General features: G+C 37.1%; 1 protein-coding gene across 4 annotated transcripts; it reads left to right on the top strand.

Annotated features, from left to right (window-relative positions):
* The first annotated feature begins 120 nt into the window (after positions 1-120).
* impact (impact RWD domain protein) lies at positions 121-25,288 on the top strand. Of its 4 annotated transcripts, none has more exons than XM_059568949.1 (12): positions 121-201; positions 353-422; positions 1,240-1,368; positions 1,866-1,918; positions 2,016-2,072; positions 2,208-2,287; positions 9,998-10,129; positions 11,020-11,114; positions 16,309-16,382; positions 18,897-18,987; positions 22,221-22,355; positions 25,019-25,288. In XM_059568949.1, the coding sequence occupies exons 2-12, from the start codon at positions 378-380 to the stop codon at positions 25,076-25,078; spliced, it is 951 nt and encodes a 316-aa protein (XP_059424932.1). In that variant the 5' UTR covers positions 121-201; positions 353-377; the 3' UTR covers positions 25,079-25,288. The 4 variants fall into 4 exon arrangements, with proteins under 4 accessions (XP_059424932.1, XP_059424933.1, XP_059424930.1 ...); XM_059568947.1 differs by having other exon boundaries at positions 142-201; positions 2,016-2,078; XM_059568948.1 differs by having other exon boundaries at positions 164-228; positions 2,016-2,078.
* The last annotated feature ends 1,009 nt before the right edge of the window (positions 25,289-26,297 follow it).

Consider the following 26,297-nt stretch of genomic DNA (forward strand, 5'->3'; position numbering starts at 1 on the left):
TTTATCAAATTTAACACACTTGTATATATATTACATATTATATAATAATAATAAAAATATAAATTAAAAATAATAATTGTATCATTTAATCTTAATATTCAAATAATGCAAAAACAATATTCAAACAAGTGGTGCCCACGTGACTATGCTCTGACCCGGAAGTACTGTGAGTGGCTTTGACGTGTGTGAACAGCGCTGAGTGTGAGTTGTTTTGGAGTTTTTCCTCCTGTAAGATCACACGTGCTTTACACTGTACACTTTGAACTGATGTACTTCTCTACTGCCTCGATAGTATATAGTTATACATATAAACGAGTCAGAACGACTAACTGTGGGCTTTAACTATTCTCAGCTCAGCGATGCATGTGTTGAATTAGATGGACGCGTCAGAGGAGCGTGATGACGCGGACCTGCGGGCTCAGGTGAGTCGGTCACGTGATGTGTGTGTGTGTGTGTGCGCGCGCGCGCGCGTATGTGTGTGTGTGTGTCTGTCTGTCTGGTATTTATCACATTATGGGATTAAATGTCCAAGTTCAAAATATACTAATTTAGTGGTATTACTATACTTGAGAGCAGATTTTGTCCCCATAATGTGATAAATACCATACACACACGCACACACATACCTTTCCATAGACTTATATTACTTATATAGTGACCAAACAATATCATCTATCCCCTAACTAGTGGTCGACCGATATTAGTTTTTTTGACAGCCGATGCTGATATCTTGGAAAGCAGGGGGGCCGATAGCTGATATAAAGCTGATATGATTTTAAAATAATAATTATTAATATTTAGGAAATTGACATTGGATTAAAAAATAAATGTGTATAAAGAAACATGCTTATACTTTAGATGACAGTATTTTTCATCAAAATAAAAGTCAAGAAAAAAGCCAAATATCGGCCGATATATCGGTCGACATCTACCCCTAACCCTAAACCTACCCCTTACAGAAAACCTGTTTGCATTGTTACACTTTCAGATAAACATCATTTACTACTTTGAATCATTTTTTTCTCATACAATGTCAAAGATTTCAGGTTTTATACACACATAATGTGCTTCTTCTTTTTTACAGGAACTCCCCATAGGCATAACGGTTTTTATACTGTACAAACTGTAGTTTCTATTCGCCCTACACCTTACTGGAAACTTTCTGCATTTTTAGATCAAGCTTGTTTTCTCATGGTGCCCTAAAATGTGTGTGTGTGTGTGTGTGTGTGTGTGTTGCAGATGGAGGAGATCGAGGCGCTGTCCTCCATCTACGCGGACGAGTGGTGTGTGATCGACGAAGCGGCCAGAGTTTTCTGCATCAGAGTGTCAGATGACTCGCAGCGGCCCACACTTACGCTCTGTTTACAGGTGCAAGAGTAACACATCTGACTTATCAATGTGCTGAATGTGACCCTGGGGCACAAAACCAGTCAGAAGGGTACATTTTATGAAATTGAGATTGATACATCATCTGAAAGCTGAAAATTGAGCTCTCCATTGATGTATGGTTTGTTATGATCGGACAACATTTTGCTGAGATAAAACTATTTGAAAATCTGGAATCTGAGGGTGCAAAAAAATCAAAATACTGAGAAAATCATCTTTAAAGTTGTTCAAATGAAGTCTTTGCACTGCATATTACTAACAAAAAAAAAACAGTTTTTATATATTTATGGTAGGAAATGTACTAAATATCTTCATGGAACATGGTCTTTACTCAATATCCTGATGATTTTTTGGCATAAAAGAAAAAGTGTTATTTTTGGACCGATACAAATGCACCTGTGCTGCTTATGACTGGTTTTGTGCCCCAGAGTCACAGATGTGTTCACGAACGTCTAATGTGTGTTTCTGTTTGTTTGAAGATCATACTTCCTCCAGATTACCCGAGCTCGGCGCCTCCCATATATCAGATCAAGTAACGTTGACTGTTGACGTCTGATTGCTTGCGGTTTGAGTTTTGTGTTGGGAGCTGAATAGGTTGTGTGACTGATATGCTGTTTCTGTCCTGACAGCGCTGGCTGGCTCAGAGGAGCAGACAGAATGACTCTGTCCAACAGTTTAGAGGAGCTGTACGTGTGAGTATGTGTGTCAGTGTAATATCTGCATCAGTCACTACTGACACTTCATGTACAGCTTCATAACTGTCGTTATATTCAGTATAATATGAGCCTTTTATTCTAAATCTGATTCTGTTTTTAATATAGGGAGAATACAGGGGAGAGTATTCTGTACCTGTGGGTGGAGAAAATAAGAGAATTCCTCATCGAAAAATCACAAAGTACAGGTAAGAGCTAGTGTAGCTGAATTAGTCTCAGCTTTAGTTATCATTGTTCTAATTTCTTATAATGATTGGTAAGTTATGAAAGTGGCTTTTCAGAAGTAATATGTGAGCAGATAAGGGTTGTACAGTAGGGGGCAGTAGATGAAATGAGATATGAAAGGCTCAAATCAATCTTTATTATGCAAGACTGATCCATATCTAGCGACTGTATAAATAGGTCTGTCATGGGTGAGAGATTAGATGGTGGAGTCAGTAATTAACATGATTGTACAGCTCATAAGACCCATGCACAAGGCATTATTGGTGGATCTTCCTCACCTTTCTTCATTTTTAATGTGGTTTGTGAAAAATGTGGTGTCAGAAATGCCAGCGATTCTTGCATGTCTGATAAAGCAAATGTTGATTCAGATGCATATAATGTTTCCTTGCAGAGTGAAACTTTTCAGCTTTATATTCTGTAGAACATAGACACATTTACAGAAAGTGTTTTCCCAGACATCTTCTCATTACAGACACAGACTGCGGAGCGTTTGTGCTTTTGGATTTTCCTTCTGGAAACTAATTGCGCTCTGTTTTAGAGCCCCACGAGGATTTTGTTTTGTTGTGTTGTTGTGAGCCCCAAAGCGCGCTCATTTTTGTGTAAAGTGAACTCTGGGAAGCGGGAGAATTAGAGTCAGGAGGGGAATCACGCTGTCATTTATTTCCTCCGGCTTTTAAGGAACACGGCGTTCCACCGGCGAATGGAAATTACACATGACCGTCTCTGTATCCAGATGCGAAAACAAAAAAAAGCATAGGTGCTCGACATAGAGAAATCAAGCAAATGTTCGGGTCTGTGGTTACATCAGCCCTTTGAAAAGAATAGGAGGCATACAGAGCTCTCTGCGGAGATATACAGGAAGGAGGCACAATTGAAACAGGTGCACGGGGCCTGCTGGCAATCAGGTACACGGCCTGTCATTAACCTAGAAGTAATAGACCCTTCAGCTCACGGAGAGCAGCCTCTTTTGATTGTTCGAAACTGGTAGGTGGAGAGCAGCATCTCAGTAACCAAAGAAGTTATAAAAACTCGGCAGAGTCAAGAAGTATGCAGTTAGAGTGCATTGAAACATATGGCTGGGATTGGGTTTCAGAAAACATTTATGCTGATGCCTTTGTCGAAAGCAGTTCCAAATGGGAATGTTGAGCATTTTATCATATGTGAAAAAAGAAGATATTCTGAAAAAAGTAGCTTTTTTGAATCCATACAATGAAAATCAGTGGGGTCCAAAGTGTTTAGTTCCCAACATTAAACAAAACATCTAGCTTGTGCTTTTAGCTAAATTAGCTTCCAAATGGGAATATCCCAAGCAATATATCATAATATATCAAGATATTTTGAAATATGTTCAAGTGTGTTTTCCATCCATACAATGAAAGTCAGTGGGGTCCAAAGTCGTTTGGTTCCCAACATTGTATAAAACATCTAGCTGGCGGTTTTATCAAAAATGAAAATATCCCAAACAATTTATCATAAATCACACACACACAAAAGTAATGTTTGTGCTTATTTTGCCCATACAATGAAATTGAATGGGGTCCGAAGTTGTTTCCCAACGTTCTATAAAATACCTATATGGTGCTTTTATCAAAATTGACTTCCAAATGGGACTATCCCACGTGGGGCTGGACGATTAAGTGAAAAGAAATCAAAACCAAAATTCAGAACCGCTAACATAATTTTCCCATGTCAGTTATTTCGTTGTTTTAATCCTGTTAATATTTTCTTAGTCTGCGCTCTACGGAGGTTTATGACTGTTGAGTATTTTGAACCATCTCGCATGCGAGTGATTTGTTAAATAATTAAAAATGTTACACCAATCAAAAGACCCCGGAGGCGGGTCAAGTGGTGTAAGCTTTAACATGGTATGGTAACTTTTGTTTGTGACGGAAACATGGTGGAGTTCATGGTGGATTCTGTGCTGTGAATACCTATTTATAAAAACCATTGCTGGTTCCCAATGCTCAAACAAAACGTCTTACAAAAGTCATACTGGTTTGAAATGGTTTGACATACTCATTTTGAAGGTTAAACTGTGGTTGTGGTTAATACTTGTGCCAACATCAGGTTACTTTTACATTTAGGCATTTGGTAGATGCTTTTTATTAAAATCATTCAAGGTACAATTCTATCATCTCTTGCTTTCCTTGGGAATCAAACCAATGATCTTGTTCTTGTTAGCTACTTGTTTGAGCTACAGGAAGGTTCACTTCAGTGTGCTATCATTATGATAAAAATATAAAAGATAAAAGATACTGAGTGGGCAGTTGACAGGACCTCAGCACCTGACAGGATAATATCCCACAAGTCCAATCTCTGGATGGCAAGTTTCTACGTTCACGCGTTTTCCCTGCACATTGAAATACTTTTGAATCGCCACACAATGCAAAAGGTTGGGATGCTTTTCACTTGAGTAGCCCAGTCACTTGTTCCCATGTCATTTCTCCTCGCCTGCCTCAAATATCTCTTGCCTTTGAACATAATGTTTGCCAGAATTATTGCACGCTGGATATTGGATCCATGCCTTTGATCTCGATAAAGTCGAATTGTTTGGATCAAATGAACACTGCAGCCTGCCGCGGCGAAGGTAGATTGGTTTTTTAAGAGCGTTCCTTCTCCCTCCTGTCACAGACCTCGGCGTTGGGGAGATCTGATCGTAATCGATGAAGAGTCTTGTGCTGCCTTGACAGAACCTGTTAATCTTTTTCACCAGGGCTCTAAAAGTTCCCATGAGGTCAGTGGCAAGTCCAAGAATTGACCCTGATGGGTTTTGACACTCAGATCGTTTTCTCGGCTCTTCTTGGAAGGTGGAGAAAATCTTTTTCTTTTCTTTTAAAAAAAAAAAAACCTTTTTAGAGGAGGGAATTAGCTTTGTTAGCTTGGATCGATAACACTTTTTTTTTTCCAAGTAGAGTTCATCTGAGTGTAGACAGGTTTATTTGTTGCATGTAGGCATTTTTCTGTCACATAAAATGTCCCTGTTACCCAAAACCTCACAAGGTGTCCTGAGAAATCACACTGCATGACAGCCCCTGATTCCTTGCTAGCTGTGCTTTTCATTTTTGGCTCAATCAAAAATGTGTAGGTAGTGGATACCTGTCTGTCATTTTTGCATGGATTGACAGATTTGGTTGGGAGGAAGATTTTTTGAGAGAAGGCCAAGTCTGCAAGTGGTTTTTTTTTTTTTTTTTTTTTTTTTTTTTTTTTTACACATAAACTATCTGCATTCTGCTCGTTAGAATTTTTAAGTAAATCTGTTACATAATCTCCTGTTACATAATTTCATATAGAAACTTATCATTGGTATCCAATAATATTGCAACATTTAAGTTTTGGAGTTGTAGTTCTGTCTGCCAGTAACGTGCTACAATAGAAACTAATTACCCATTGGTGGTATGTCGATGTAAAAAAACTATTGCAATCTACAAATAACGTCAACTGGCTATCAATTTTAAGTGCTACTTGTTGCTTGTTGTTCCATACTAGTACAAGTAGTATGCAATTTTATCTAGGCTTATCACTGGTTAACGGTCAGACAATAGTCCACTTCCAAACGAATCCTTAAAAGCTATTGTTTTTGAAGGACAGCTCACCCATGCCTTTCGCTGAATGTGATAATTGTGACTTGAAATTATGTATGTATGTCAACGGTTTTAATATGCAAATGAGTTCCCATGAATGGTGCACTCAAGAGGGAAATGGAGCTCCAACTGAATGGAGGGGGAAAAAATGGAAATGTGCGCGGGACTAGCCAAGTCCCATTAATTATTTTAAGTCTCGCCTTGTCACAAGGTCTTCGTAAGGTGCCACACTCCATAAAATCAGATGTAGAAAGAAAGACACTCAATTACAGGAGTGTGGGTTGGCGAACGTATCAGATCTTGCTTCATTAGAACCTTTTAATAGAAACAAAATTGCACGTTTGTAGACGTAGCAAAGTTTGAGTGATAAGTGTTGAGAAGGAGTGCAGCTTTACTGTCAAATGGTTCAAGGTGACAAAACTAAATGATGGTAATCAGGATGTAATCACAGTGGTAAACAGACCTTCTGATTTGACCTTCACCCATCAGTAAGCGTTCTGCACATTGAGTCTTGACATCCTATCACAACACCTGAATACGAGACACATCCCTGCTGACAAAATCAATCTTGAGGTGCAGAGCAGATGGTGATCCACTGCATGAGCACTTACTAGAAACCATCAGGGCAGAAACTGTGAATGAATGCAGGATATTGCTGGTTTAAAGCCATTTTTCTTTGCATTTTCATTGTTGTTGTTGGTCAAAGGATGAGTTTACCCAATTTCAACCAGCTTCGTATTGTAACAGTGTCTGTAGTAGATGAAAATGAACTGTCGAATTTCTCCTGCACCCAGATATCAGTGTTTATTTATCAGCAGATGTCTGTAGGATGGAAATGACATAATTTGGATCGACTTCTTGAGGAGAAACAGGATATGATGTTGTTTTTACATTGATCTGTTTTTCCACATGTATCATTATTCTCTTCATTAGGCCATTGTAGAAGTCATTACACTGCAGGGCCGTGACACCATCAGAAATTTGTTGGAGGCCTGTGATTCCCAAAATCTGTCTCGGTTGACAATCGTAGGCTGAATGTAGTATGTACTTGGTTTAAGTTAGATTAGCTCACCTTTTGGAGTAACCAGTGGCCAGAAACCCTCTAAAAACAACACATGACAAACTAGACACAAGCTAACCATCGTAAATAGTTTTTTGGTAGTGGTCCCATGAATTAAATGTTTGATGTAACTAGTGTGAGCAGATATAAAAAGATTTGGCAAAGAACCTGTATTCAGCCTGTCAAGCAAATTGGAAGCAATTGACGACAGCGACCGTGTGTTGTTTACTACACCGTTCGTTTAACTCTCAATCTCGAGATCACGACTTCGACAGGTTGCCCGTGTCCTACGGAGAATCTGTATTTTGAATGATTCATTAGTGTTTTGAACGAAACGAACGCCAAAGGTAAATCAAGCCCTTGATTACCTGTTTTGAACATCTGTCTCGTTCCAACTTGATTTCTTTTGTTTTCAAATGAACGTTTCGGCTTTGACGACTCCGTGTGCGATTCCGAAACCCCATTGTTTCACTGTGATGTGCTCAGTGTGCGTGCGGTTGTTTCTTTTTTGTAGTGTGAATATTACATTAGCGATGCTAATTTGTTCCCCCCACACGTTTTGTAAACAAACAGGCCTAAATACACCCAGCTCCCAATACATGGCTAACGTTGACGGTAATGTCACTTTGGAAGAAGTAACTTAATCTAATATCAAACTTCAGAGGGAAGGTTATTAACGTCTTCCCTCATCAGCTGAATGATTACAGGCCTAATACTCAACGTTGTCATGAAAAGTGCCACCTCCCTTCACACTCAGCAAACATCAGCTCTGTTTTTAGAGTAATTATGCAGATGAGAGCCATGTTACAGCAGGTTGTGCAGTGAAGGCCCCTCAGAGAGATCAAAATGTTGTGTTTTTTTTTTTGTATTTCCTCAGGGGATGAATATTCACGTCTGACACTGAGAGGTGCTGGCGGTTGAAATGGAGAAGGAAGTCAAAATTTTGGAACCAGTTAAATTTTTTTACAAGCTATAATTAAATTCCCATATGGATTTGCCTCAATTTACTGAACTAAACAGGAAAGAAAAGCCAAACGCAGTTTCAGATGTATTTTCTGATTAGCTTATTCAGGCGTTTGTTCAAAGATGAGCTTGAGGTTAATTTTGTGGTCAGAAGGGTTGTAATATGTGCTTAACTATACTGACCCGGGTATGGCAACAGTCATGGAAAACCTGGTGATTAAAACATGTGATGTACAGACATGGAATTAGTCATTGAAATCCTTGAAGTCACTGAAATTTCAAGGCACTTGGAAACCCAGAAAACCAATTCTCCCTTTGAGATGTGTTCGGATCTAAGGATGTTTTTTTTTTTTGACATTTGTACGTTGACATTTAATCAAACCTCCTAAACTTTCAGAAACTGGTCTATTTCCCAAATTTTGGTGCATAGCGAGATATTTTAAAGAGGTTTATTTGGTTTGATGGAACATCAGCATTATGATCAAGCAGAAATCTCTGCCAACGGTCACATAATGCAATTAATATTCATTATCCAGTCCACATCTGGCACAGAGTTTGTGTGCTGAACAAACTTCCTGAGGACACAAGATGTGAACAACAGATGAGAAGAAAATAATCTCCAGCAAAAAATTAGCACTTCTTAAAATTCACAGAGCTTTGGCTCTAATCATTGAACTTAGCATTTAAGCTTTCAAATAGTGTCTCATATGAATGTCAACTAGGCATTTAAAAGCATGTCGTGTTTCATGAAGAGAGGCTGATGAGATTTATAATGTCTTCCTCCCACTTTTCCCATTGTTCCGATGCCCCGGTGCCAAGACCTAGTACCTGACAGGGCATACAAATGAAAATCATCCCTAGCGATCTCTGAAAAGGGATTTTGAAACATTTTGAGCCTCTATGACCATGAAAATGGAGAAGTCAAGGAGATTCCTTGGTCGAATGTGTGGGAAAGCTGTTTTTATCACTGAATCTTAATGCCGTACTTCAGAACAGCTGGAACGGCTGATTGCGACTTAATTTAGGTCTCATTTAATTTCTCGTTTCAAGATTTCAAGTGATTTCAACGACTGACAGTGATTAGAGTCCGAATGTGTCGTTTTTAGCATATACTCTTAAAGATAGGTCTTTAGAAATGGATATTTGCAGTGCTGCCATAGAAGAAACATTTTGGGTTCCCAAAGAACCTTGCAGTGAACAATTCTTAAAAGAGCCATTTTGAAGAATTAAATAAACATATTAATTAAACATACAAAATTAAAGAACTTATTAATAATCTAAAGAACCTTTTCCACTATATATATATATATATACTCTATCCGACAAAGTTTATATATATGTGTGTGTGTGTGTGTGTGTATATATGTATATGTGTATATATGTATATGTATATATATGTATATGTATATATATATATATATATATATATATGTATATATGTATATGTGTGTGTGTGTGTGTGTGTGTGTGTGTGTGTGTGTGTGTATGTATTTATATATATACATACATACACACACACACACACACACATATATATATATATACACATATATATATATAAACTTCCAATAGAGTTCCATTGGCGTCAAAGTTTCTCCATTGAACCACCGATGCCAATAAAGAGCCTTTTCTGAGTGTAAATTGTTGCATTCAGTTCATGTTCAACTGCTGTTGTTTAATGAATGTGGCTCTTTGAGATGTTTCCATGCATTATTTATCTTAGTTGCTTTGAAATCTTGATAGAAATGCGCTTTGACCCTTCAAATTATATTATGGGGTGATACAGTGCCAAGTATGTGTTGTTTTAAAAGAGATGTTAAGGACTATTCAAACTATGTTTGAAGATTAATTAAAGAAACTTGTGGAAGAATGTCACTGACTTTTTTTTATTAACATTTTGAGCACTATTTATTTTAATCTTTATATATCATTTTATAAAGTAAAATGTTTTGCATATTTGCATTGGATGTCCTTGGCGTTGTTGCTGATTGACTGAAATGTGCAATGGTCTGTTAAATTATTAGTTTCCACTGCAATTCATTGTCCTGCGCATGTATCTTTATTTTTAGATGGACCAGAAATGGGTAAGACGATGACAACAGAGGAAGGAGGTCATGACTATGACGAAGATGATCTTCCAGACTACAGCTTGCTAAAACTTACCAACCAATCAGCTCAGCTTCTCTCCAGTGCTTCTGATGGTATGTTTCAATATATTGACATTTATTTCCATTCTCCAAAGGAATTCCTAAAGAAAGAAACACTGGGTCTTAATAACTAATAATTGTGTGTAGGGATGCAACGATACCACATTTTCCAGAATGAGGGCGATATTTTTGGTACCGAATACTGATACCTGAATTTTCATTGCTTTTGTAATTAAAAAAAAATATTGGGTACAGAAACCGAATTAATATGTGTAATGTTAGTTAGCAAATAGACATTCCCTTCAGGTATTTTGACACTTAATTATGCCAATTAAAATGTATTTGACAAGTTTTTGTTACTTTCGATGAAACATTAATGCACATATTTCAGTTTATGCGTATACTAGGGCCCTCTGGCTACCAGGATTACCTGTTTATAGCGCTCAATAATGGCCAAACCATTCTATGTTGGGGTAAAATCAGAAAAATAATACCTGTCAAAAGACATTTTAAGTAGACATATAATAATCCATGCTTTTTTCCAGTGTACAGAAGTTCACAGGAGTTTTATTATATTAATCTGTTGAACTAAACACTCCGAAATGAACCAAAAACCATTGTTAAAAAACTGAGGTATGTATGTATTCAACTGTATTGTTGCACCCCTAGCGTATACATGCTTGTTAAATGAGACCCATTATTCGGGACTCTTTTTAATTTATCAACACGAAACTGATTAGATCATGAAAAGTAGGAAGTTCTGCAAGCACCTGAGCTTTGAGAAAGTAAAGTGTTTGGTCATATTTGACTTTAAAACTTAAGTAAAAGTAGCGATGACAGGCACGTCTTATGTAAAGCGATCCAAGTTAATTAGTCATTAGTGGCTCGCCAGTCATTCAAAGGACTGCTTTTATTTGCTTTTGTTGTTTGTTTTTTTGTTGTAGATGAAGAGTTGCCACTGATTAAACACGGGGAGACTATCACGGATAGACGGAGCACATTCCAGCCTCATTTAGACGCGGTGGTGACTCTTAAACAGGTGTGAGTCATTACCCATGTTCCTTGTATCAGACTCTGCGTGCCAACTAAACCATTTTTCTTGCCAAAGATATCAGGCCTGCAGAATCTGTGTTTAATAACAGCCGTCATTGTTTCGCATTATCAGCACTTGACACTGTTTTTGAAACGCCGATCACTCGGGTCTCTAATGCCCTCAGCACTTGTTTTCTTCTCTTTTTAACTTGTGGAGTTGACTGTCGAGTCCCTCCCCCGTGTGTCGGAGCAAACAGACACTTGACGTGTGACTGCAGCATCGTCGTTAACCGCCCAGCTGGATGTATGGTGTATGACTCACACACAGCTGCCCCTGACGCCACTGCTCTTACCACATTATTACAGGCTGCATAGAAACCTCCCTTCCCCAAACTTCATTGTCTTCCACATTGCACATCGAGGTCTGTGGCCTGCACAGGTGTCGGCATTGTGCATCAGTTACAGCTCTCTTGATACCGTGAATGTTGCACGACAGAAGAGCAGGCGTCTTGAATGACACTCTGCCCTTAAGTAAGATGTTGGCATTTCCGCCACTTGTTCATACATTAAACAAATTTCTTTGTGTGATTGACAGTTTGAAGCCAAACGCTGACTATTTATGCGTTCAGCCTTCCGCCGTCTTTATATATAAGTGGATGCATTTGTGAAGCACACACTGGGTTTATGAACCCATACAGCTGGTGTTTTCAAGTGCTGGAGTGTTTATTACGACTGTTTCATAGAGGTAGATGTGTTTACATTTGGGCTACTTTGTTATCCTGGGTGGTTGCTAGGATAGTGCAACGTGGTAAATACAGTTGGTAAATAAAGTGTTCCGGGTGTTTAAGCATGTGGTTGAGCAGTTACTAGGGCATTCTGGCAAGTCAAGACTCTTTTAACGAATATTCAAACTTTTCTGCTTACTCCATTTGAACATTTAGATCACAAAACAACAATTGCTTTTACTGCCTAACGCTTATTTTACAATTTGAGGAAATCGGTGAGTGAATAACTTATTGTTCCCATTTAAAATGAAGATGAAACGTGTACCTTAAAGTTCTTGAAAATGTCTTTTTGCTGAATGGAGTGGCATGAGGCATAATTATGTCTCACTATAAAGTAAATCTGTCACACTGTATTTTGTTCAAATTGTAAGTGTGGTGAGTGCTGAATCTTGTTCTTTTCTTTAATGACGCGTCTTTATGTGCAGGTGTGTTTAAAGCATTTGCAGTTATGAACCTGAGATGATTTTCAGTATAATACAGCTAATGCAAATGAGGAGCTTTATAAAAACTCGTTTGAAATCCCCCAGACAAGTGAGGAATTAAATTACAGTTCTTTGGGTAAATTAGATGGTAGATGATGTTTCAGACAGACCGAGTGCTTGATTAATGTCATCTGCTGTAGATGTTTACTCTTTAAAATTCATTCTGATGGAAGTGCATTAATATAATTCTTTCCCTTATCATTTCTTTTCTTTCCTCTTTGTCTTTTTTTTGATTAGCTTTTTCCATTATCTTTGCCTCTCAGGGCTCCAAAAGGGATGTTGATATTCATGTGGCTAGCTTTAAAATTAGCTTCATCCGTGCCGTAACTTTACTAAAGTCTAGACTATACTGCCAAACTTTTGCACCAATTTAGACCAATTCTGCACCAATGATCAGAAACTTTGATTGTTTAGCGTCAGACTCTGATTCTATCTAGTCCAATTCGTCAAACACGTTTGATATTTTGAGCCAATTTTAAAACATTTTTTAATTATTTGTCATGCGTTTCTGCATGAGTTCGTTGTGTTGGAAGCACATTAAAGTCTGGTGTGTGATCCTCAGTCATTTAGTTTATGATGCCCAGTTTTTCCTCTGTAACCATTAGTAAGTATATGATGTCTAGAGTTTACAAATCTGTAGGGCTGCAACAAATTATTATTTTGATAATCGATCAATCTAACGATTTTTAGAATGATTAATTGACTAATCATCGATTATTTAACTTATTAATCAGTAGACTTTGATTATTCAGATTTTGCAGTTAGTTTAAATTATTGAGTTCTACATATTCAGAGCTTGTGCAAACATTCACATCGCTGCAGATTTTTCACCGCTGTCAGTTTTTTTTTTTTTATTGAGAGAAAAGCATGCAGCATATATATATATATACATATTCATCCAAATGCTGTCTCTTCTCTTGAATTGCATTGAATTGCATATACAGAGCCACACTGGTCTAACCACATTATTTCACACTCTTACAGTAGGATATATGAGATCAAACGACTACTCAACAAAAGTATTTGTCGACAAGTTTTTGTTGGTTACATTGTCGAATCATTTCAGCTCTACTTTATTGGTGAACTATATATTTTAAGTAATCTGCATTACGTTTTTTCCTTCATGGACAACCCAATCTGAATCTAGAGACCAGAATATCCCTCTTTTCACATGAGAAAACAGTTTGTGGTGTTGCTTTTTTCCCCATATAAGCCTATGGATTCTTGGTTGACAATCAACAGTTATGGCGCATTGCACCTGCAGTGCTATACAGATGCCCTGAAGCGGACTGAACAACCTTATCAGTCCGAAAATTAGCTAGACAAGCTTGATATAAAATCGATGGACATGTTTAGCTCAGCAGAACAGCTGAGAGGGTCTGTCTGAGTGCATTAGACGCACTCTTCGAATTGTTCCATACAAACAAGGCCATGGGAAACGGGGGAAAAAAGCATTCGCAGGCACATATCTCTGTCACTTTGTAGTTCTATTGGGATTTCAGAGGCCATTTTGATGCTTTTTGATCTTTGAAACTTCAAAGTTTGGCCGTGCTCTAATTTTCATAAAAGGTTAGTGTTGACAGAAGTTTGTAAATGAGTTTGTCTGTGAACCCAAGACACCAGACTCGCACCTGTTTGTGTTCAGCATCTTCACAAGCTATAGATCTCAAAACATTTCATTAGATTTCCGCTCCACACAAAGGTGGTTTCACAAAAGCCCGACACAAAACCCAAAGCAGCCTCCGAGGAAATATCAACAGGGTTTTTACGTTTAGGAGGATGTTGCTTTGTGTTTCCTGCTATTTGCTTTAGATCAGCACTGATAAAAAGGCAACATTTGCACAGAGCATTCAAAAGATATCTCATTAGCCTCAGCCTGACACAGGTGTTCACGACGAGAGTATTAGCCGGAGAGAAAACAGATGAATCGCACTGATAGGGGCTCCAATTCGTGACAACTCTTTCTTTAGGGGAGCGCGCCGCTGTACATATTCATTAGCATCAAGCTTGCTGTTTTTCTCGACTCGTGAATGAAACTGGTGTCGAGAAGATGGTTGCATTTGTCTGTCGTTCGTTGGCTTCAATACAGTCCAACTCTGCAGTACAAGCAAGCACTCTGTAGCCATTTTTGACTCTCTTTCTTGTTAAATAATGGAGGGACACTCAACGCAAATAGGCTGAAACCCATTTTGATGGACAGAAACAACTGGCAGAGTCCTTCCCAAGGGTCTTACAGCAATATTTGAAGTCCTTGGTGTTGTGTACAAAACAGATTTACACTCAATATCTGTTCGCTCTCGCCCAGCTGGTTCTTTTAGCAAAGCCAGATATTGCCTGTAAAGCCATGAAAACCCAGAGCCGCTGTGAAGGTTGTGTGACTGTGTTTTGTCGTGTATTGCATCAGGGATATGTCACTTCTTTCATAAGCTCCTAAACCTGTCCGTAATTAACGGTTTCTAAGCAAAGTTGTTGATATATGTTGTTTATGGTGAATTAAATATAATTCTCTTTCTCTGCTGAACTCACGGTTTGGTGTAGTGTTAGATCAGGGATTGGATCATATTTGGTTTAATAACATCCAGCAATATTCCAGTTTTTGGTTCATGCTGGATGGCCAAAATCAAGCAATCAGAGCAGAAATGTTTCGCACAAAACTAAAAATGCATATTGTAATTGATACTTCCCCAGACGGAGATGTAGAATTGGTCACACGGATTACCCATGTATATTTATTAAGGAGAAGATTTACCTTTATGTGATTTTTTTTTCCTCTGTGAAGTCTCTTCCTTGGCTGTAAAACATTATAATGGAGTGTCCTGCTTTTAAATTACACTAGGAAACGTTTTTAATCAGAAAATTAGGATAATTGACTAATATTAGATTAGACTATTTTTATGAAACATAAATTTGAAAGTTTGTATTTAATTACTTTTTATATTTGTTTGCAAAACATAGCATTGTGTAAATTATTGCATACAGTTTATTAAAGTATTGTTAAGTCTATTTTAAATGCTATTCTTTTCTGTCATGAATATAGACAGAAATATTTCCCATTTCCTGCAATCAATCTTTCTTCATTCATGCGTTTAATATACATGAGTAGCTTGATTGTGGACCAATCATATTTCACTGTGGGCGGGGTCTCTCTCCACAAGGCTAAAATAAAAAGGGCCAACCAATTAAAGTGCTGGATATCAAGTAGTCAAGTACAAATGCCATCTACTGGTGAAGAACAGATGTTCACTAACAAATTCCTAGTAAATTTTACTGTAAAAATAACTTTTGAAGTAGTAAAACTGATTTTTTTCAAAAGTAAATTTTTTTTTCTATCAGTGAATCAGCTTTTTAAATGCATACGCATTTGTCTACTAATTGCAACAATTTAAATTGAAATGCTTTCAGCTGTGCCCATATGTGAATAAAAACAGGCTTATATTTCTGTGTAATTCGAGGTTGTGAGTTTTAGGTTGCTGTTTTTAAATAAATATTTCATAGTCGTGGCATATGCTCAGATTCATCTATGAGTTGTTTACGGCCGAACCTGTTGTGGCAGGAATTGGTCGGCGTGGAAGTAATAAGTTGCTCTTCAAGTCTGCTCGTGTCCTCTGAAACAGTGTTTTATTAGCGTCAATATGTAATGCACACACCCATCTAACACATACGTTCTCCAGATGATTCTTAAACCAGCCTGCAGTCCTTTAAAGACGAGCAGGGACTGAGAAATAAGCCTGTGCTGGTGAACGTGTACTTGTTCATGTGTTGGCAGTCGTGTTGCATCACTGTGAAATGTTCTGTTGCTTGCAGCCTCTTTCCAGCAGTTTTAGTTATTCACATATTTTTCATATTCTGACGGCAGGTATGTTGGAAACACTATCTGGTTTGGTATGCACGTAGGTTTCCATGTTTTTGTTTATATTTATTTATTTACTTGCAGGTTCAAAGGGTTCTGAATCATTTATATGAAAACAAGAAGATCGCAAGTGCCACTCACAATATCTATGCATACAGGTATTTCAGTTTTTAATTCATTATAGAGATTTACAGTTGTTAGGCAAACACTAATATATATATTATATATATATATCTTGCAGTTCATACCTCGTTATTCTAGCTACTTTTTAAGATATTTAAATGAAAGTAATCTCCCATTGAGTTGCAGTAGTAAATGCTCATTGTAGTATTTGCATACTGATAGAAAAGGTATTAAAGTGTACATTTTACAAAATTGTTTATGGGATTTCTTATATATAAGTAAATATATCTTTTTTGAGATATTTAGAGATGTTTTTATCACTAAAACCGTCCTTAAAACAAGTTCAGTTTGCATCAGATTTACAGATAATTATACATTTTGTTAATATTTTGAGTAAGATTTTATTTTCTACTTTTATTTTAATTTTAGCTAAAGCTTTAACTGTTTTGTCATGTATCCTTTAGTAGTTTTTTTTTAAATGTTATATTGTTTTTATTAATAATTATTTTACTTTATTTTAGTTCTTCAGCTGAATAATAATAATAATAATAAATGCTTCCTTTGTAACCAGCTTAAATAAGATAAGTTTGTGTTTCTATATTTGTGCCCCTGGACCACAAAACCAGTTGGAAGGGTCAATTTCTCAAAACTGAGATTTATACATCATATGAGCTTTAGAAATAATCTTTCCATTAAGCTATGGTTCCTTATGATAGAACAACATTTGCACAAGATATAACTATTTGAAAATCTGGAATCTGAGGGAGTAAAAATGAATGAATTCTTAGCAATGCATATTACTGATCAAAAATTACGTTTTGGTAGGAAACCAGTATTTCAATTATCGATGCGTTTAGGTCATGCATTGACATGAAGACTGTAATGTCAGTGCGGTACGTGTGTGTGTGTTTGAGCGAGCGCTGCGGCAGGGTTTCTTCATGACATGATCAGTGACATACAGTAGGGGTGGAGTAGCTGAGATTAAACCGCAGGTGATATTGACATTCAGCATGTTTCTGAAGCCCCTGGCAAATGAGGAGAGCTGGAGCACAAACACACAAAACCTCAAAAGAAAGCTGGTGTTTTCATTAGAATTTATTAAATTAATCAGTTATGATTACTTATTGATTGCTGTCGGTCATTACCGTGGACAGTTCTTTATTAATGGCTTGCGGCAGAATATTTTGATCAGATGATTGGTAAAGTACCATGTAAATCGGTGGAATATTTCAAATGTATAAACATTTTCAAGGTCTCGTCTGCTGGCCAAGGCTGTATTTATTTAATCAAAATAAAATAAAAATTTGAAATATTACTTCAAATTAAATTACCAGTAACCGTTTTCTGTGTGAATATCTGTTAAAATGTAATTTATGTCTGTGATGAGCAGCTGTATTTTCAGCATCATTACTCCAGTCTTCAGTGTCACATGATCCAGAAACCATTCTGATATACTGAATATAAATACTCACTAGTACAGTTTATATTGTAAAATTGCTTTTACATTGATTTATTTATATTTACATCATTTATATTGTATATAAATATATTTAATATACAAATACAACATATTTTTTCTTAATTATATACATGTATGTGTGTGTTTATATATACATAATAAATATTTGCAGTACACTTATATTATGTAAACTAAAACTTGTATTTTGGACGCGACTAATCGCGATTAATTTTGAACGTTTGACAGCACTCATTTTTACATAGTCGCATAGAAAACAGCTATTTTAAATAGTAAAAATATTTCAACATATTACCATTTCTTACTGTAATTTTGATTAAATAAATGTACTGAACAGAAGACGCTTGTTTCAAAAACATGAAAAAAAATTATTATTATTAATTTAACCGGTAATATACAATAAAACTGCATACTACTTTTAAACAAACCCATAATCTTGTTGCCACATTATTTGTGCTAATGATGAATCCATTGTCAAAACCACTTGGACAACCTTAGAAACCATTAAACCATATTTTCTTCTTCTTCTTTAACTTTTGCATTTGATCTGGTGAGGTCTTGTTGTTTTATCAAAACTCTGAACCGTGCACTTTGTGATTTAGCAGCGATTGGCCACTTTATTCCCACCAGATACCCAAAGAAAGCGTTTAAACTCCCATCATTCCCATCTGACACACACGAGGAGCCATATGTGCTCTCTGGGCAGCGCTTCGTCTCTTGGCTGTTAGTAAGTGACTGTCAACTGTGCTCATCTGCTGCTGCCTTTCATTCCCAACAACTGTTCCCCAAATGATGGACCTTGTGCGCTCAACACTGAAAAACCCTCAGGGGGGCGTCCCGATTTCCCACACTCCTCCCTGTGCTTGATATTACGACGCATCCAAATCCTCGTCCAATTTTGCTCCGAAATACACCCACGACTACAAAACCCCAGACGCGGCATAATGCGAGAGCAAGTCGCTGCAGTTGGGATGGGCACTTTTTGTAAAAGTGGCCCCTGTGGGTCCTCAGGGCAAAGAGTTGTGATTTGTTTTCTTACATTTACTTAACAATGCCTTCATGTTTTCATCAGGATCTTCTGTGAGGATAAAAACTCTTTCCTGCAGGACTGCGAGGACGATGGAGAAACCGCAGCGGGGGGCCGACTTCTCCATCTCCTGCAGGTAAATGTGTGTTTGAGTCAGGAGATCATCTGAAATATTGGCTCGTGGATGTCTTCATGATATGGTGACTTCCTTGTATTGGGATCATGGGTTTTTGAGATTGTATATTCTGTCTGCTTGGGTATATATTTTTTCAATTTATGGCTTTCTAATGGAGAATTTCTGAATGTTCTTGCTGTTCTTAAAAGCAAATTGTAACATAGCGGTCTAGTTTGGAAAAAAACTCAGCAAATAAAAGGAATAATTATATTTATTAATCTATAAATTTATATAAATGTATTTTTATTTGGTTAATTTTTTTATGCATTATTTAAACCAAATACATTGTTTAGCATAACTGAGTCAACTAAATGCATTAATTTATATAAGTGCTGTTAAACAATTAATCGTGATTAATCACATACAAAATACAACTTTTTGTTTACATTATATGTGTGTGCTGTGTATATTTATTATTTATATATAAATACACACACACATGCATTTATATACTTACGAAAAATGTTATGTTTATATTTTTTATATATAATGTTAATTATATGAATATAAATGTATACTTCCGAAATACATACATGCATATGTGTATTTATATATAAATAAATAGTACACGCATATAATATGTAAATGAAAACTTTTATTTTGGATGCGATTAATGGTTTGACAGCACTAATTAATACCAGCAAAACTAATTTTAATTAGTTATACAGAAATGCAAACAATTGCAGGTTAACACTTTTCATTTGCAAACAACAATCGTTCCCATCAAAGCTACAGCAGAACTGTTGTACAGGTCTGAACCACACACAGCAGTGATTCATTACTAAATGAATCATTAGTGATTCATTCATAAAGATTCTTGACTCGTTTCTGAATAAAAAATAGCCATTCGAAATAAAACGGTTGCATGAATGATTCAATGACTCACTCATTGGGACAGTGACTTTTAGCTTCATATTTAGAGTATCTAAATTTTTTTATTTAGTATTTCTAAATTCTTATTATCTTTATGCAATATTGAAGTAAAATGTTTTTGTTTCTAAAGCTGCATTTTTTTTAATGCAATTCAGTGCTTTACTCATCTAACACACTAATGACTTTAAATGATATTTTGGGATTTCTCAGCTCAAACTGATGTGTGATTAATTAGATAAAAAAATGAATAGCTTGACATTTCTAATACTTGGGGCTTTTTTGTCATCAATTTTATTTACAAAAAGCAATATGCATCATTGTCTTTAATCTGTGGTTTGGAGTAAGCTGTGCACGTGTCAAGCGTCGATTGCACATTTCAAGTATCCCTCCTCCTGTCCTGATCCCAGTGTCTTTCTTGCAGTGTCAGATATTTGCACGCCGATGTGTCATTCATCTTCGTGCTTATCTCCTGTTCTCTGATTAAAAGGCCTCGGAGCGCCAGCATCAACACCCTCCGGTGTGAAATATGACATGACACTGTAATCTCTACCCACTTTCATTTAGACTCGACCAAAAAACCCATACAGCATTTCTGTCAATAACCCTGACGGGAAATAAGCACACGGTCTGCTGCGACATTCCTTAAATTTATCAGGAAACGGAGCTTCTGTGATGTTGTTTTTCAAATTATCTCTTCTCAAGCGTGATTTATTTCCAGTTTTGCTCAACTGTACAGTAACTTCGAAAACCAAACATTTTTATCTTAGTGAATGTGAAAATGAAATGATTTTTGTTAAATGACGATATGGAAATGATTACATTTGTATGTTTCGTTAAATATATAATTAAATTCTGTGTCCATTTTAATGGATATATAATTGATTCCGAATGTCATTTTCATTTCACCCATCATGTGCTTTTTAAAATCATTACAAGCGATGTCGAAATTTAATAACGAATGGCTCTTCTGATCTGTTTTTCGCTTGAACGTATCATCAAAGTCACGAGTTTGTATCAATCGGAGCATTCCCAGCATAAATGACTCATTCGGTTGATTCGGATCATATCGAGTTTGAATCAATCGGAGCGTTCCCAGTGTAAATGATTCATTCGGTTAATTCGGATCGTATCGTATCGAGTTTGTATCAATCGGAGCGTTCCCAGCATAAATGACTCATTCAGTTGATTTGGTTCGTATCGAGTTTGAATCAATCGGAGCGTTCTGAGCGTAAATTACTCAATCATTTGATTTGGTTCGTCTCGAGTTTGAATCAATTAGAGCATTCCGAGTGTAAATGACTCAATCAGTTGATTCAGTTCATCTGTTCCTCTGCTTTTCGCATCTTCAGCTGTTTACACAACACAGTCAATTTTCCATTCCAAAGATAACTTTCAACATTAATCAGTTAAACATAGTTGAAGGTAACCAGTTTACTGCTAACTAGTGAAACACTCAAATTAATATGACGAGCTGCAGCTTAAAATACAAGTTAGATGGAAACATTGTGCATTACGATCAAGTTTGTCGCTTAATTCACTATATTTGATATAGTTTGAGCTCCTGTTCAGTTTTATTTTTGCACACTATTTTTGTATTTTATTTACACAAATGGATGCATTGATATGTTCATAATTTGTAACTCTTGGCCATGAAAGGTTTTGATTGGGGGGAAATGCTATAAAAAAGTAGAATATGGCTGATTTGTTGACCTCTTCCTTGGTGCATGAATGGAAATACAGCAGCGAACACTAACAGCCGTTCACACGATCTCATTTAGCCAGTTGGAGTTAATCATACCACTATTTCCTGGTTTGCGAATCTGACTGCATGTTTGGAAAGAAAAAGGACTATTAATAGAGGTGGCATGTGCAGATGGCTGAGATTTCCCTCCCCGCCGTGCTTTGGGAAAAAACACAACAAGCCAGCGCTGTAAAGACACTTGAGAGCTGTCATTCATCCCAGAGAGCATATTCAGTCTATTCTGCGCCTTTGAAGTGACTCCTTTCCTAAACAGGCACTGACAGGCTGTGCGGAAACGTCTGTGAATCAGTGACATGTCAGCCAATGTTATACTGTTTAAATTAATCTTTCAGCTAATGCATGTTTTGCATTCAGAAGTTGTGTATTTGCAGACATGCAACAGGTTTCCTAGCTAAAGCCAGGACTTACTCTCATCTGATGTTTCAGACTTGTGCCAAAGACTGTTGGTTTTACATTTAGATGAGAAATGTGGCGCTGTACTGGAAGGGTTCTGTGAGCAGCACGCCGTCAGAGATTGCCTCAGAAATGTTGAAATGTGTTTTCTTTGGCTTCTACACAGATCCTGGACGTGCGTAACGTGCTGGTGGTGGTCTCTCTGTGGTACGGTGGGATCCTGCTGGGCCCCGACCGCTTCAAACACATCAACAACTGCGCCAGAAACATCCTCATTCAGGAGGGTTACACTGACACTTCAGTAAGAATGAGAACAAACATGCTGCTTCCCAGACTGTTTATCAATCATACCGTTTAAAGGCTTGTGTGCTGTGTATTTATGATAGGACAATATTTGGCTGAAATACAACTATTTGCAAATCTGGAATTTGAGGGTGCAAAAAAAATCTTAATATTTAGAAAATCATCTTTAAAGTTGTCCAAATGAAGTTCTTAGCAATGCATGTTACTAATCAAAAATTAAGTTTTGATATCTTTATGGTAAGAAATTTACTAAATATCTTCATTGAACATGATCTTCACTTAATATCCTAATGTTTTTTGGCATAAAAGAAAAATGTATATTGTTAATTGATAGATATATAATATATATATATATATATATATATATATATATATATATATATACAACAGATTAATACATCTAAAAATATTTATAAACTGATATTAATTTAAATAGCAAATTATTAGACAAATGTATACAAAGTTATGAGAATCCGTCAGTTTAATCCACATCCGCAGAATAAAGCATGGTGAAAGTCATTGGGTTCTTGTGATATCTTTTTATTAAATGTAAAGTGGCACAAGTCTCCTGTCCACGTGTTTCGTCTGTTCCTTCTGAGCTTCGTCTGGCTGTATCGAGTCCTAAATGGTCTCTATTCCTGTTTTTTTGGTTGCGTCTGTGAACACGTATGGAGAGAAGCTCTCCTCTCGAGTGTCCGCCACTTACTCCGTGATAAGGTCACACAGAAACTAGCTGTGAGGAGATTTGCCGGCATGCGTCTGACTTTCCGAGGATTCATTTGTTTGTTGTTTTCTTTCATTTCTGTGCAAATGAGGCCTCGTGCTCAGCTGCGGGGCTGCTATGGTTACCCTGATAATAGGGACACGTCGTCACATCGCAGACATACAATTACACGCATGTGTGATATGATTGTTTAAGGCTTTGCTAGAATTCATTACAGAAAGCTGGGGTCAATTAAAGCAGCATGTGTTGTTCATCACAGTCCGCTTTCTTCATGACTGAGTCTGTCACGATTCAGGAGCTCGAGCTCAGGCCTTCAGATCATTTGTGACGTGTTTTGAAATTGGTATCCGTCGTGCCACATGCCATAACGGTGATTGGCGTTAAAAGCACTTTTCTTCTTCTGCTTCTATTCTAAGCCAAGGTTTTCTATAATTCCTTTCATAATGGATGGAAAGAGTCTGTTTCCCAAGTCAGCGGCCCCAAAACTTGTTTACTTGACAATCTCGCACCACTACAAGAGACCATTACGCAAAACTGCTTATTAAAGACTAGTGGGTCTTTTGTAAAAAGCCGTAATCACTGTAATTTGAGCATTTCGCTAATTACAGTTTTATTTTGTCATGCCACTCCAGAACTATAACGCATTAAGTGAATGTAGAGCCAAACCTCGGCTTACAAGCATTAGCGGTGGACAGAAGGATTATATTTGTATGTTTATTTCAATATAATTATTATTTAAAAAAATCTTAAAATGCTGGTGTGCACAGAATGCTTATTTTTAATTCAGTATATAATGTACAGCTAAATGTAGATCAAATGTATAAATGGTATGTAAACAAATGATGTGTGTTATATAATTCCTTGTTAATTAGTATTTATTTATATAAACAGTAGATTAATACATACACAAATATTAGTTGTTTACTCGCACCACTAAAGAGACCATTACAGGGACCTGCCTCTTAAAAAACATTGGGTCTTTTGTAAAAACACTGATTACTGTGATTTGAGCATTCCGCTAATTACGGTTTTATTTTATGCCACTTCAGAACTGTAACACAAAGTGAATGCACAGTCAAACCTCTGCTTAAATGCATTTAGTCGAGATAAATCATCCATGCAATGCTAACTCAAGAGTCCTCCTCACTGCCATAATTTCCAGCCCATTTAGCATTGCATGCACATCGTGGTTCTTTATGAACTTAAGAACTCAGTAATGCGTATTGGAGATTCTTCACAAAGCACGTGTTGAGTTTGTAGTTTAGCTGTCTGATTGGAGCCATCAGCTTGTATAGATTTCCTAACACTGTGCATGTCTCAGGCTCAGATGTTTCACGCTGTTCTTTCAGGGTGAAGATGAATGTTGTGTTATCTTCGCAGTTTGAGCCGGCTGACTCATTGTTCACATTCTGTCCACTGCGGCTCAAGAGTAATTAACATACAATGCATAATAACGACAGAGTAGCCGGGGTGCGAGCATGTCACGTGTGGAATAATTAAACCAGACTTCTTCCCAAACACTCATTTGGACACCATCGGGTTCCTGGAGACACGGTCTAAATAATAAAAAACAGTCAGAGGAATTTTAACAAGCCTTCTACTCTACTAGTAAAAGTGACAATGATATTATTTATGGCACAGTTGCTTTATATTGCATCAGGGAAACATGCACTATTTGATAAAAGTCTCGAACTCAAAGTCTTCTGGTAGCCTGATTGCTAAGACATGGTGCTAGCAACGCAAAAATTGGGTTTCAATTCCAATTCTCAAATCTATGCTTTGAATGCTCACAGGTAATTGTTCACAGGACTATGAAGGGGTTGGAAATTGTTTGTTTTCATGGACGACTTTGCATTTTTTAAGCTATTTTTTTCACTTAACCTGACACATTTCTTTTCACCAGTCTTAATACTTGTCTTATATGTTTTCCCTTTCAGGAGGAAGCATCCAAAGCTGGAGGCAAGAACAAAAGACCTAAGGGCAAGAAGGCAAAATAAAAAAACCTTCCTGGAACAGATGAGACGCAGAATAAAGACAGACTTGAGACTGTGCTTTGTGAAATCATTCAGTGTTGTGATGAGGGTTAAACAACTTGGAAGTCAAACCAAAAATGGTTTCGTATGCAATTGAGTTTAATGGTCTGTTGCTACGCATTATGTCACCCTAAGTGCTTTGTCTTATGAATAAAGATTTTTATGAAGTACAAATTGATTTGCAAATGAGTGTTTGAGGCTTGCCTGAAGTCACAAGGACAAACGAGTGCGAAACAGGTAATGAATACCCCTGACATTCATCAGCAACCTTTGATCTTTTTTCCGGTTTAGCGATGCTCTAATAAAGTAATTTGATAAAGCTTGACAAAAGCAATTTGAGCTTTTCAAGGAGCATCATACCAAAATGTCAGATTATGGACACTTTTTTTCGGCAAGTATTAAAGTGCATAATATTGTCATTCCCAAGTCTGATTGTCAAACATTTAGTCCTGTGGAGAGTCTCTCCCCAATATTGAGTTTTTCGCTCATACTTAACCTTTTGAATATTGCATGCTATATTTACCATTCAAACTTTGCAGGGCCAAAGTCCACTGCCACCTGGTGAGTTTGCAGCGCTATGACTTGCATACTAAGTGTCCTTAATGAGCTCATGTGAGAATAACTTGATCATTTTGGCGCATAATGTTCTAATAAGCAGATGCTAGGTCACCGGAAAACCATCTGAATACCAAGTTGGAAACGGTTTGGTGGCATGTCTCGGAAAGCAACTAGTTGGTTTGCATTCTAGCCTCCCTGAGTCTTTCCATTCTGAGCTCATGAATGGTTCGCGAGCTGTGAATTCTTCTGTGGGAATGAGTCACCCAGAAAAAGTACTCAAGTGCTTTTTGACGTCTCGCCTTGGTTCCACTCTTTGTCTAAGGTGCACACACACATATCGTTGCTGTCTTCCTTTTTAAATACCTTGGGGTCTTTGACATTCTGGCCTCTTTCCTGTCTTCAGCAATAGTCGTAGTCTTCTCACTTTCTTCCTCTCTTCATGCATCTATTCCCTTTTCTCTGGATTATTCTTTCATGCCTGCCTCTAGGTCTCCCTCCCTGTGTTCCCACTCTATTTCCTTTCAATGAATATTAACACATCTTTTGACTGTCAGCACCTACCCTTTCCGATTCAATTGCTTGCTTCGACTCAAGGGGCATTGCTAAATGCTTTGGTGGTGTTTTG

The sequence above is a fragment of the Carassius carassius genome, chromosome 16 (genome assembly GCF_963082965.1).
Source record: "Carassius carassius chromosome 16, fCarCar2.1, whole genome shotgun sequence".
Classification (NCBI taxonomy): Eukaryota; Metazoa; Chordata; class Actinopteri; order Cypriniformes; family Cyprinidae; genus Carassius; species Carassius carassius.

What these genes read in the sequence shown, in the direction of transcription:
- impact (XM_059568947.1), top strand. Translation starts at nt 378, where the DNA reads ATGGACGCGTCAGAGGAGCGTGATGACGCGGACCTGCGGGCTCAG. An exon ending in CGAAAAATCACAAAGTACAG is followed by an intron (nt 2,288 to 9,997) that starts GTAAGAGCTAGT and finishes CTTTATTTTTAG; the next exon opens with ATGGACCAGAAATGGGTAAG. An exon ending in AGGGTTACACTGACACTTCA is followed by an intron (nt 22,356 to 25,018) that starts GTAAGAATGAGA and finishes TTTCCCTTTCAG; the next exon opens with GAGGAAGCATCCAAAGCTGG.